Raw genomic sequence first — 14,759 nt, 5'->3', positions numbered from 1 at the left:
ACAAGCCCCTATCTGCAGAGCCAGTAATACGTTTTAAACAAGTGATATTTTAGACAGAGCCAAGGCTAGTGATAACACAGAATCAGATTGATTTCCTCAAAGTAGAATATCCGAAAACGCCAGTATTTTATACATTACCAAAAATACATACAAAATCCCTGAAACCGTCTGGCAATGGTTCTATTTCGGAACCTTTAAGTCAAGTTATTAAAGAGATTGAAAATAAGTTACCGTCTCACCTTTCTGATGCTAGAGATGTGATCAAATTACTAACTCAATATACTGTTCTTGCTAAAGCCTTTTTGGTATTTCCTATTTAACAATAAGTATTATCTACAAACTCAAGGTACAGCAATAGGGTCGTCATTTGCACCCAACTGTGCAAATCTATATATGGGCTATTGGGAAAGCCTACAGGTAGTGGACAAAAAAATGGAAACACCAATGTAAAGTCACTTAATTGGGCGTTGGGCCACTATGGTATCCCGCTCTGTGGAGTTCTCAGCGGACTGTTTTTGATGAAACTGGCTGCTCGCGCCCCAGGTTGAAATTTGCAGTCAATTGATCTTCAGTTGCTCGCCTGTTTTGCCTTGCACTTCGAATTAATGCACGGATATCATGATCCTGGAGTATGCGCTTCCGCCCGCTGTTGCCCTTCGCTGATGATGTCATTCCCTCTGAGTTCCATGCCGACATCACCTTAGACACCATTGTTCGTGAAACATCAGCAGGTTGAGCTGTCTTGGTCACTGGAGCTCCTGCCAAACACTCCCCAAAAATCACCCCTCTCAAAGTCACTGAGGTCTCCTCTTGCAGCCATGCTAGCCATAATTATAGGAAACCAGGCCTGTCCAGCATTTTTATACAAGACCCTTTAAAAAAAAAAAAAAAAGATTTAAGCCCTAAATTGATTTCTTATGATTAAATGTGATTAACAATGAGATGTATAAATAGAGATTGTGTTACAGTCAACCATAATATTCACCACCTGACGAAGACTCTTGTAGGCGAAACGTGCCATGGACGTGGATGCGGCAGGTTTTATATTTTTTTAAATGTCTGTTTAATAAAAATGAAATGAATTTTGGACTTCTGAGTAGTGTGGATCATTAAGAAAAATGACAGAGTGTGCAGCCAAGTCTTGGCTTCACAGTCCTAAACCATGAGGTGACCTGCTATGATTATCCTCCCTGCTTTCTAGAAGTCTTTCTTGGGCTCCTTGTCCTTACAGGATAGTTTAAACTGCTCCCCCTAATGCTGGCCAATATTACTACAGCTTTCTTTATAAAAATAAATATTATTTGCTCTTATTTCACTGGTCAATTCACAGTTATTTTGATGCTGTGGTTCCTAAACATTCTTTTCAATTCAGCAGGAAAATAATCGTAGTACCAGAACTCCAACAAATATCTGATATATTGTATTGCACGTGTCGAATTACATGCACTAAAATATTAACAGTAAATCCCTTGGTAAAAAGAACTCAAAATGTGTTTTAAAGGCCTAAATTGAATTTCTTACTAATACTTTAGATTTGAGTGATAACAATGCTAAGATATTTTTCTATTGTGTGAAGATATATTCTGAGCCACATCTTATTCTGTATATACAGTTTGTAAAACATTGCCTCTGTTCTGTTTAGATTATCTATTGCTGTATGAGGAGACGGCGCGGTCAGTTCAATGTCTTTGGGATCGGAGGTTATTATTCCATGAATGACAGCGCTGGCTACCCCATGTACTCCACTCACGCACACTACGAAGTGCCAAACGGAGGGAGCGCCCCCTACAACACAGTAAGAAACATACCTCTCCTACTGCATTGCTCAACTCACAAGGAATAATCACAAAGGACTTAAAAGGTGTTGTAATAGACTTATCGCTGTCATCAACCAGGCAGTGCGGGGAAGCGAGTAACAGAATTGTGCCTGTTTTATCAAAAGCGTAGAAAGAGGCTACTGTGGGGTTGTATCATGGGGAGACTTAGAACATTGTGTTTAATTCTGGTCACCATAATAAAAGAGCATTGTGCCCTGGAGAGAGTCCAGCGAAGAGCGACCAGACTAATACCAGCAGGGCTTAAAGGAATGAGATGACAGGAGGGATTGATTGAAGCCTTTCATTTGAATTGCAAAGTATGGTATATCTGCTATGTGCACAGGTACACAGGGTTCAATACTGTTTTACTGGGAGACGATGAAAGCAGTTCTGACGCACGCAAGCAAACCAAGAGAACATTTCTGTTATTCTTTCGTTTCCTTGCTTGGTTTCTGTGTGTTTTAACAAATTCACAACATTCTGCAGAGCCTTCCTCATCCTTCCTCTTCTCTGAGGAATTTATTAATGAAACAAATAAAAACATACTTTGCCTGCTTTCTTATTAAGGGGAGTTCAGTCTGTCAAGACTGCCCTGGACTGGAGGGAGCACCCTTTCTCTTAGGGGGTGAGGGAGGGAGGGAGCAGTTCAGTATCCTTGCCTCAAGCCTGCCCTGGACTGGAGGGTGCACCCTTTCTCTTTGGGGGTGAGGGAGGGAGGGAGCAGTTCAGTCTCCATGCCTCAAGCCTTCCCTGGACTGGAGGGGGCACCCTTTTATTTTGGGGGTGAAGGAGGGAGGGAGCAGTTCAGTCTCCATGGCTCAAGCCTGCCCTGGACGGGAGGGAGCACCCTTCCTCTTAGGCCTATTTTAATTCCTAAGTGCTGTTCCCATGGTTTCTGTGACCTAAGCTATGGAATTTGAGTAAAAGCTGGGAGTCACTTAACTTGAGCTCCTGTGAGCTCCTGTTCCTACTTGAATACAGTCATCCCTCCCTGAAGCTAATCTTAGCAGCCCCACCAGTCTTTGTTAATCATTGACAATGCAGGAGTTGTGTCAATAAGCATGGCTTGTAATCACCACACTTAACTAAACACATACTGCCCTCTATAAATGACAAGGTTATAGCAGCTACTTCACACTTTTAAAAGCCATTTAACCTAAAAGTAGTCCATTAAATTGACTTTATGTTCTCTCAGAAGGTTTTTTTTTTTAACCAAACTAAATTTTTTTTCATGAAACCCTTTTTGTTTTAGCGACGGTTAGACGTTTGTTTTTGAAGCTAACAAAATAATTCCAGTCAATCTTATCTAATATGTATTACCATCTCTTTGTACATCTGACGTTCATACGAAAGGTGTAGAAATACTGGCTTTTCTTTGAAGACTTTGACAAAGATTTCTAGCTGCACTGTGCCATTGAATATATAATGTGTGTGTGTGTTTTGTTTTTTTTGTAGCACTATTGAGTGTTTGGTAGTTCACATTATGTTGAACGTGGTTCATTTTAAATGGTATTTTTTCATAGCATTTGTAATTAGTAAAACTGGGGAATGTATTTTCTACTTCTCTCATAGTTGACCCGGATGAGTTGCTTCTGGGAGTTTGGGTCCTTGTAGTTTAGGTCCTTTTTAGAGAATGATTCTTCTCAATATTGTCTCCGCCCCTTGAGGGCATAAACCAATCAGCTGCTTCCCCTAATGACTGACTTACATTCAGCCAGTAACATTACCCAGAAGACATTGCAGAGGTGAAATCACCAAGGAGGTGAAGCAGTAACAGAAACTGAGAACTTTATTTACCTAGCACCAGATATCATATTTTAAAATGCAGTGATTGGCTGGACAGGATCACATGACCGTACAGTAAGAACTGTCTTATACACGGCTAGAGGGCGGAATCAACTCTGAAGATCAAAGCGCCTCTGCGCTTAAAAAACAAAAGCTTGACGGCATGCTGGCAGTTAAGGACTTCAAGCCACATAGATAGTATTGTTTATATTTCTATCATAGTGAAACACTAGACACAGATATCAAACAGAATTGTAAAAAATCGAAACTGAACTTTAAAGAAATAACCTTGAGTATCGAAAAAAACAGAAATGTGCTCAGAAGTTTTTTCAGCAAATCTGTAGCTTCTAAAGACAAAGTATAGGACATATTTTGCTCTGGCAGAAGCATACATTACATACAACTTGAAATGTTTTTTTGTATTCATGAAATAAACATAGAGCCATGTTATTCATGCAATAGCCAGCTCCAGGACAGACTGCACACCCTGGCATGGGTTATTGCTTAGGTAGCTAATGTAAATGCAAAATGCCTAAGATTTATACAACTATTTTGTCAGCTCCAATTCCCTTACTGAGCCTGTGAGTCAGGAGCTGCTCCTCAGTTTTTTATTTGCCTGCCATCTGTTACGTAGGTAGGCCAAAGGGTCTTTATATTTGTAATGTCAGCGCCATCTAGTGCACAGCTAGTGTATTGCCAGCAAAACAAAACTTGTTCCAAAGTGGCAGATCACTAGATAGCGCTGGCTTTTCTATAAAGACACCAGCCTCTGTTATCTATGGCGGGCATCTGGAGCAGTTAAAAACAATTGTCCACTGTTGTATTAGATCCCTGGAGTGGGGAGTGGTGTGCTGGAAGGGATGAGCCTTGATGGGCTGCCTTGTTCACAACTCTTCTTATGTTAATATTTATTTTTTAAACCGGATGGCTTGTGGTGACGTCAGACCAGGAAGAGACAGACTCAGACTGAGTGTGGCATGTTTTAATTATAAAAAAATATATATTTAAACAAACAAACAAACAAAAAAACACTTTTCAAAGCAAACGGCACAATGGCCAAAACAAAACAGACAAAACAGACACTGAACAAAACAAACAGGAACCGTGCTGTTTTCAAAGCCAGCACGAATAGCAATTGTTATTTATATATTTTTAGTTCTCCTTCGCTCACGTTAACCCTTCCTTACTGACCTAAAACAACAGTTCCCAAATACATACATTTTAAATAAGAACAACACGTCACAAATACAAAATAATACATAGAAACACATAAGCTTGTGTAGCTGTAATGTTTAACACCAGTCAAAAGTAACGCCGGTCACTCCCTTGGCTAACAGAGGTATGCAAACACAATCATTTCTCTAAGCAATTATAACTTTGCCCTCTGTAATCTTACATAAACAAAACACTGCTGTGACACACGCAACGAGCGTCCGGCAAAGGAAACCCACAGTGTTAGTGTTTAAACAAAAGGATTATTGGAACAATTCAGACTGGAACAGTGTCAGTTTTATAAGGGTGAAAACAAAAGGCTCTTCTTTCACCTAAGCCCCTTTCACACTGGCATGCTCTACCCGGGTCAGAACCTACCCGGGCAGGACCCGGTGTCATGTGGGTCGGGGTCGTGATTTCACACTGCGTTTGACCTGGGTGACAGACAAGCGCCCGACGCGAGTATCAACGCCCCAGAAGCAGCTTGTTACTGACGCTTCCATCCAAACTTCTCTGGATCGAACCGCTGGCCCAAATGTTGATTAGAGCAAATGTTTCTACATCCCTGCTGCAATCTGGCTCATGCTGTGTCTCAATCAACACAAACATGGCTAAACAGAATAAACAGAAATGTTCCTTGCAGAAGTGAAACCTTCACGCAGGCGTGGCTGTTTAAGGCGTTGGCTCACAAACGGCCGTCAAGTATTTTGTCTCGCTCGACCCGATTACTTGGTTAGCCAGGACCCGGGTAGGAGTGCCAGTGTGAAAGGGGCTCTAGAGAAACACATTGTTGCCAAATGGGTCAACAACAAAAAAAATAACCTCCTGTCATGTAATAAAGAATATCAATCTGGACACGACACAGACCACCTACATGACCTGCAAATTGACATTAAAACCCGCAAAATAGAGTCCTCTGCGTCTGCACAGTTATCAGCCACAAGACTGTCTTGTTTGTGGAGTTGAGAGTGTACAGGTTTTTTTTAATTTAAGTTGCAAATTATATCCTTTTTTTTATTATTATTTGGTATCGCCAGTTATTTTACCACCCGATTTTCTCCCAATTTGGAATGCCCAATTATTCAACTCGGCTTACTGGAGCGCCTTTACTGGATGCGCCACTCGGGAGCCCCTCAAATAACATCATTTTAAATGAACCAAGGTTTTATCTTTCTCTTATTGACTCAGCATGTCATTTCAATCATTAGGTCAGATTAATATTTTCTTGAGAAAGTTTGAGTCGTTGCAGGAAAAGCTTGAAGAGCATTTTTTTTAAATAAATGTTTTCCCCCATAAACTCCCAGAAGTGCGACGCATTGGCTTGAGTACAGATCACTGCTTTTCCTGTGACCGACGTGCATTCAGTGTTATTCCTTCATGCGACATTACAAAGTTCACCAGAAGTGAAGCATTGAAGTATGTGGAAGGAGTATTGGATAAATATTCTTCACTGACAGCTTCAAATAAATTACCATTAAACATAATGTGTGTGTTTTTCATAAAGGAAAATGAGACCAATGAAACAGTACCTAGATATATATGATTGTAAACTGACTCACACCACTCATGGTTCTTTGCCCCTTTTAAAATAGACCCAGAAACAGAAAACGGAGTTTTTAAAGCGTGGATGCGCTATTTTTAATTCACCAAACACAAACTCAAAATAAACAAAACAAACACCTAGCTCCACTGAGTACTAACTAAACACGCAGGAACCTCAACTAAATGGCAGGACGGCTAAGCCGTTTACCTGCTAAACACCAAAAACACACTCTCTTCTTCAAACTTACTTTCTGTCTTTTTCCACAACTGCTTGGAAGCAGAGCACCCCTTCTGCCTCCTTCCCCTCAGCAGCCCTGAGCAGACTGACTGCCTGCCTCTCTTAAATACCCTGCACCTGGTCCTAATTTACAATTACTACCCAGGTGCAGGGGATAGTTAAACAATAAAACAATTAACAAATTAAATTAAAACAGTGTGCATTCACACATATTTTTCATGCAGGGAGGATTAACCCCCTTCCTGCTGTGTTACAATATATAGAGAGATAGATAGATAGATAGATCTAGATATAATATGTGTGTGTGTGTGTGTGATGTAGTGGAAATATTTTGTTAGCATTATGTACTGTACTTTGTATTGATTTAGACTGTTGTTAGCTTGCAGATGGAAAAACAGCTGATGTAATCTGACCAGAAAATCCAGGGCACAAATCCAAACTACTCCTGCTGGCTCATTAACTAACTCCTGTCCTATTACTGCTTCACCCAGCCTGCAGAAACCTTCCTTTGTGCTTTTCCAGGCTTTAGACAAGGAAATACGAGTCGTGGGAAAAAACAAAGAAAACTCTTTCCCTAGCTTGTCCAAGCTAAGATTACCACCTATAAACAGGGTCCATTCAGCATGGTTTAAAAGTGACTGTAGCTAACAGAATCACTGCTTAAATCTTACCTGTCATTTAATTCCATGCACTATATGGTTCTCAAATGTGCAGTGCATGTATTAAAGGTAAGAGGCTAATTTGATTATTAGTCTTAATACCAGTGTGAGTTTCCCTGTAAGGAAAAAAGAACATCAGACTCCTTGCATCTCATCAGCAGTAAGCAATTAACTCAACCAGACCATTATACTTCATGTGTTCCTAAATATTTAAATACTTACCAGAAAAACAGTAAATGTCAAATTGCAGAATATTTAGTTTTTTATGGCCGCCTTTTAAAGATTTCCATCACCATTGAATGAATAAATGTAAAAAAACACCAGCCATGTGAAATGTCCTCTTCTTGTACTGGACAGAGCGATCTTTAGCAGAAATATTTCCAATCTTTGATGCAGCTGGTGTCTTTTACATTGAAGACATTTTAAAGAAATCGTGCAGCCATTACCGCCAGAGAGGTCTATGCAGTGTGTTCGATACTTTACAGGAAGCAAACCAAACCGGCTGCCAGGTTCCTGAATGTGACAGGTAGTGCGTCAGCAAAGCAAATGCATGCTTAACTGCTTAAACAATATATGTATATTTACACTATTCTTTCAGAAATGTGAATTTTCACGGCAATGGCATATTACACGGTCATAGGTACATTTCACGGAAATCATGAAATCCTTGATAACTGAAAAAAGTACAGCCTTAATGATGAGCTCAGATTCCATAGTTGAAGTGCAGGCTGTGCAAACTCATAATGCAGCTCTATTGTCACTGCATGGAATGCAGGACACCAACAGAGAGGTCTGATGAAATCCCTTTCACAGAGAGGCAAGCTGGATCTGTCTTTCCAAACACACTGCTTTTGAAACATATCTCTTGAAACATATCTCATGAAACATATCTCATGAAAGATATCTCAGGAAGCACATCTCATGAAGCATATCTCATGAAACATATTTCATGAAGCATATGTCATGAAGCATGCCTCATGAAGCATATCATATGAAGCATATCTCATGAAGCATATCTCATGAAGCATACCTCATGAAGCATACCTCATGAAGCATATCTCATGAAGCATATCTCATGAAACATATCTCATGAAGCAGATCTCATGAAGCATGCCTCATGAAGCATATCTCATGAAGCATATCTCATGAAGCATATCTCATGAAGCATGCCTCATGAAGCATATCATATGAAGCATATCTCATGAAGCAGATCTCATGAAGCATACCTCATGAAGCATGCCTCATGAAGCATATCTCATGAAGCAGATCTCTTTAACATATTTCTTAATTTGGAATTAACTGCAAAACAAAAGTGTAATTGGGGCCACATTACAGTAAAACAAATCTCAGGGGAGTAAAATACACCCAGCAGTATCCCATCCCTATTAAGCAATGTGTGTTATTTCCATTATAAAAGTTTACCACAGTCATTTTTTCCAATTGTTATACTATGCATTACCATAGTTTATCATTGTTTTTAATGTGCTTTACCAGACCTGTGTTTACAATGCTTTATGCTTTCACTATACTTTATTACACTCTGTCATGCTTTCACTATACTTTATTACACTCTGTCATGCTTTACCTGTACTTTATTACACTCTGTCATGCTTTACCTGTACTTTATTACACTCTGTCATGCTTTACCTGTACTTTATTACACTCTGTCATGCTTTACCTGTACTTTATTACACTGTCATGCTTTACCTGTACTTTATTACACTCTGTCATGCTTTACCTGTACTTTATTACACTCTGTCATGCTTTACCTGTACTTTATTACACTGTCATGCTTTACCTGTACTTTATTACACTCTGTCATGCTTTACCTGTACTTTATTACACTCTGTCATGCTTTACCTGTACTTTATTACACTCTGTCATGCTTTACCTGTACTTTATTACACTGTCATGCTTTACCTGTACTTTATTACACTATGTCATGCTTTACCTGTACTTTATTACACTCTGTCATGCTTTACCTGTACTTTATTACACTGTCATGCTTTACCTGTACTTTATTACACTCTGTCATGCTTTACCTGTACTTTATTACACTGTCATGCTTTACCTGTACTTTATTGCACTGTCATGCTTTACCTGTACTTTATTACACTCTGTCATGCTTTACCTGTACTTTATTACACTATGTCATGCTTTACCTGTACTTTATTGCACTGTCATGCTTTACCTGTACTTTATTACACTGTCATGCTTTACCTGTACTTTATTACACTCTGTCATGCTTTACCTGTACTTTATTACACTCTGTCATGCTTTCACTATACTTTATTACACTCTGTCATGCTTTACCTGTACTTTATTACACTCTGTCATGCTTTACCTGTACTTTATTACACTCTGTCATGCTTTACCTGTACTTTACTGTGGTATCATTTTTGTAAGGGTTATTTCAGACCTCATGTATGCATTGGTTTCCTCTAAATTGTTTGTGATGCAACCAAAACAAGTGAAATATTGGAACCAGTGAATTAATGAAGGTCTATAAGACTTGCTGTCAAAATGGGTTAACAGTGAATTAACCAAACTTGTGAAATATGGAGGGAGTGCTGTCTTTCAACTAATACAAACACATTTCAAAAAGACAACACGCAATTGGAAAGAAAATACAGTGGTTCTTCGTAGGTAACACAAATCTAATCGCTTTGTGAGGAGACTAATTATTACCAGCTAGAAGAGTATTGCATTACTATTGAATGAACACTACAGAACAAAAATTGTTTTGCCATTTTATTCAAGGTAATAATGATAGTGGTGTTACCAACATTAGCTTTCGAGACCTCAAAAACTCAAATAAAAAATATACCAGTGACAAAAACCCTAATCTTATTCATCTCCTCTCTGTCACACTACATTATCCCTTAATGTACTTCACAGTCGGTTACCTTTGAGTTAAACTACGGTATCTGCTTGTCAACAGAAGTAGGCCATATTGTGTTTCACACTGACGTTTTGGTTGCTAGGTTACGGGCTTGAGGCCTGCACTTATAGTTCAGGTGGGTCCGGCATCGTAACCAGAGCTGACATTCTACCGAGGTCACACTTCGGTTTCAAGCTACAGCTGGCAGTATTTATATTACTGCTTGGTATTTACTATTCAAACCTCCAAATCTGTGTTACACGGCAAAGCAACAGAGAAAATGAAGGAGCCTTTTGTACTCTACCAGAATTTTTACATGAGCATCAGCATAATGCAAAAAAAAAACAACCAAGGACAAGGCCTCAGTGTCCTCATAGCTAGTGACGGCCATGGGTGGGCCTCCTTTGAACCTTCTTCCCAGACTTATAAATAGAATAGAAATAAAAGAACAACTTGACCAGAAGAATTAAATTGTTTGTATTGCCTGTGTGTTTGTGTTTGTTTAGGGCCCATATTTTCATTGCCTTGCTGTGCGTTTATATCTACGACTCCTTTAGGCCTGTGTTAACCTATTGCACTGTTTCCATGACAACAAGGGTCTAGAAGATGGGAATTGTGCCTACAAGTGGTGGCCACAAGTAATATATTATAAGTTATACTTAAAAGAACCAAGGACCAGGGGTCACAAATGGAGATTAGATAAAGGGGCATTCAGAACAGAAAATAGGAGGCACTTTTTTACACAGAGAATTGTGAGGGTCTGGAACCAACTCCCCAGTAATGTTGTTGAAGCTGACACCCTGGGATCCTTCAAGAAGCTGCTTGATGAGATTCTGGGATCAATAAGCTACTAACAATCAAACGAGCAAGATGGGCTGAATGGCCTCCTCTCGTTTGTAAACTTATATACTTGCAGAACTTGTCTGTTGCCTTTTTTTCCAGGTGTATCGAATCCTATGTAGGCTCACTTGTGCAATGTCGCTTTTAAGGTCTAACTTGCATCCATTTTGTAATGTGAGTGCCATCTTCGTGTTGTTTAGCCTTTTGAGACAGGATGGATATTAAAAGATGATATTGTTTAAAGATGGTGCATTGGTTTCTGACTGTTACATTGCTTCTTAGCTTATCCTGTGCACTGTACTTTCTCCTTGTTGGCTTTCCGGTTTGTTTACCTCACCTAAAGGTGTTGTATTTTCTGGTACAAGCAGCAGCAGAATTTTCATTAGCTTAGCTGTATCCCAATAATGCAAACAGGTGACATTGGAGAAGTCCTTTGTGTTTTACTCTAGGCTACTTCCTTATCAAACATCATGTGAACTGAGTCACTGTTAATAACTCACTTGCGTTATATAGATGAATATCAGAATTCTGGAAATCACCGTGCATTGTGGTATTAAAAAATGCAAAGCCTTTATATTCTAAATGTATCTATTACTGGGTATAATGGAAAGCTTTTTTTAATAAAATGACAGAACAACTGTTATGAACTTCAGAGACAATGCGGGCACTGTAATATATGAAACTGATATCAATGAAACAACAAATGCAAGAACAACAACAATTCACATTTCTATAGTGCCTTTCATCACAAGGATCCGAAAGAGCTTCACACACACACACACGCGCGCACACACACACACACACGCACACTGAGACACACACACACACTCTCACGCATGGACACACACACACACGCACGCACACTGAGACACACGCACACACACACACTCACACACACACACGCAGGCAGATGTATGGACAGACAGGCAGGTGTATGGACAGACAGATGGATGAATGGACAGACAGACTGATGTCTGGACAGACAGACGACTGTCTGGACAGACAGACGGATGAATGGACAGACAGACGGGTGTCAGGACAGACAGATGGATGAATGCACTATATCCTCACTCTCAATTGCTTCAATAGCTCAGTAGGGTTAATACCACGTTTCATGACAACTGGATAAGCGCTTCTCCAGATAGATGCACAGAAGTGTGTGCTTTAGGACGTTGCTCATTTTAAGGCCCTACTTTGCATCCATTTTGTATGTGGGCGCCATGTTTAAACACATGTTTCAGCACATCTTGTTATATATCCTCAGCATCATATATTAACTCAACTGTTTAGAGATGATGCTCACATTAACAAATTAATGCAAAGCAGGACATTATAATGAGCAAAATTGCAAGGATTCATTACATGGAAAAAATAAGACAATAGACAAGTTCTATCCCCTATGGTACTGTAGTTCAATTACAGGTAGCAGTGTGGAGCAGTGGTTAGGGTTCTGGACTCTTGACCGGAGGGTCGCTGTACCCTTGAGCAAGGTACTTTACCTAGATTGCTCCAGTAAAAACCCAACTGTATAAATGGGTAATTGTATGTAAATAAATAATGTGATATCTGTATAATGTGATACCTTGTAACAATTGTAAGTTGCCCTGGATGAGGGCGTCTGCTAAGAAAATAATAATAAATACTGTATTTCATTTTTGGCCGTTGCTTGTAGAAAAAATTCCCATCTTATAAAAGGGTACCCCTGTCTGTTATGAAAAAATGCACTTAGCAGTGCTTTTTCAAGCAGCACAGAACAGCTAAAAGGGCTACTGCAATATGTACTGCTGAGTTAGCTGCATGCAAACCAGACAGACAATTTGAATCCTCGTCATAAATGTCGTAAACAGAGCACTGAAGCAGCTAGCATGAATAGGATACAGCAGTGGGAAGATTTACATATTTCAACATCATGAAGCAAAACACAATTGCTGGTAATGGATTGCAGTACGAGACAGAAAGACAGTGTGCTGTCACTGTGTCAATACTGTATCCACTGTGTTGTCATTGCTTCTAATGATGTGGTCTGCTAATGGCTCTTAATGGTAACAAGCAGGAGGGCTCCTGAGTAAAGGTGCTCCGCGCGGAGTGCAGGATGTGCCCAATAGCCTGGAGATCGCGGGTTCGAATCCAGGCTATGTCACTGCCCACCGTGACTGGGAGTTCCCAGGGGACGACGCACAATTGGCCGAGCGCCACCCGGGTGGGGAGGGCTTAGGTCGGCAGGGAAATTCACCAGCAACTCCTGTGGCTGATTGGGCACCTGTGGGTCTGCAGTGGAGCCATTGAGATCTGCGTTGTCTTCCGGCACTATAGGTCTGATGGCATCGCTCTGGATCTGCAGTGTGAAAAAAGACAGCTAGGCAGGGACACGTTTTTTGAGGACGCTCGTGTCAGCCACTGTTCCCCGAGTCGCCGGGGGGTTGCAGCGGTGAACCAGGGATTAATAAACTGGCAGTTCCAAATTGGGGAGAAAACTGGGGTACAATCATTGGCGATGACTACATTTATAAAAAAAAACAAAAAAAAAAAAACTTAATGGTAACAAGCTAGTATTCTGTGATCTGTACGTCACACTTACATTTTTCCATCTATCTGGAGAACCACGTATCCAATTGTCATGAAATTTACTATTAACATTATTTTGCCTAAGTTATTGAGAATGTCAGAGTTTGTAGATATATGGAGTGTCTGTCTATTTTTAATTTAAGCTTGGCTGGGATGGGGTTAAAATCCCTTCCCTGTGAAGACATGAGGCCATTCCCCAGATTGGTTAATTGATTGCCAATTTGGGGATGGCCACCTGTCAAAAAGAGGAGCTAGTCTTTGCTTTGTGCTTCTGTGTTTTGAATTTAATTTTTATTTTGATTGCTTAAATATTTAGTTTGGCAATAAAAGTGTGCAGGAAGAGCCTTGAGCTGCAATCTCCTGCTTCTGGTGTCTGCTGATCCCATGCTTGCCTTGCCTGCAGCGCTACCATTCCCTTTAGATAGAAAATCTCATGCACGTTCTGCAGTCCCTTTACATGGAAAATCTCCTACACGTTCTGCAGTCCCTTTACATGGAAAATCTCATGCACGTTCTGCAGTCCCTTTACATGGAAAATCTCATATACTGTTTCTGCGCAACAGGTCTCAAATCGTACTGGAAGTTACACTGTACAGAGATGAGGACAGGAAGTAAACTACCAGACATGTACGTACAAAAACATGATTTAACATCAAGTTTAAAGTAATTGTAGCTATAAAATAGTTACATACATTTTATCTACAATGAACATTGGTTCAGTATATAGACCTCAGAGCAGTTTTATTTATTTATTTTATTTTATTTTATTAATTTATTTACATTTATATAACGCCTTTCATCACAAGGACCTCAAGGCGTTTTACAACATTTTAAAATATTATACAAAATTTAACAGGCAAAGATAATTCCTATAAAACAGTTAAAAGACTAAAAGTCTAAAATGATAAAGTCAGTGCTAAAGTTATGTTAAAAAAAAAACATGTTATATGGGTTTTTAATGCTGTTTCAAAAGTAGAAAGATTTTGTTTTTTCTACACTAGGTTAAATAAATCTGTTCTCAAGCCACTCTTTTAGATTGTCCTGAACTTTCTGGGTTAATATCACCTGTTGAGTGAAATTGTCCTCATCAGAAAATCAACTTCCCTTCTTCACTGACATACTTTGAGCCAGTAACATATCCCGAAGACAGTGCTGAAGTGAAATGATCAAGGAAGTACAGCAGTAACAAACATCCTGGAAAGTACAGCAAGCAAACTGAG

General features: G+C 39.7%; 1 protein-coding gene across 2 annotated transcripts in view; it reads left to right on the top strand.

Moving 5' to 3' along the window:
* The window catches only part of LOC117395488 (uncharacterized), a 30,519-nt gene that overhangs the window by 12,140 nt on the left and 3,620 nt on the right, over positions 1-14,759 (top strand). Inside the window, exons 6-7 of one of the 2 annotated variants that reach the window (XM_059006342.1) lie at positions 1,643-1,795; positions 14,103-14,166. In XM_059006342.1, coding sequence (XP_058862325.1) covers positions 1,643-1,795; positions 14,103-14,141 — 192 coding nt within the window. In that variant the 3' untranslated portion in view covers positions 14,142-14,166. The remainder of the gene's footprint in view (positions 1-1,642; positions 1,796-14,102; positions 14,167-14,759) is intronic. The other variant, XM_059006341.1, reaches the window with a different exon arrangement.

This window comes from Acipenser ruthenus, chromosome 32, assembly GCF_902713425.1.
Source record: "Acipenser ruthenus chromosome 32, fAciRut3.2 maternal haplotype, whole genome shotgun sequence".
Taxonomy (NCBI): domain Eukaryota; kingdom Metazoa; phylum Chordata; class Actinopteri; order Acipenseriformes; family Acipenseridae; genus Acipenser; species Acipenser ruthenus.
The sequence above is the reverse complement of the archived record's forward strand: the minus strand, read 5'-3'. Positions and strand labels throughout refer to the sequence as shown.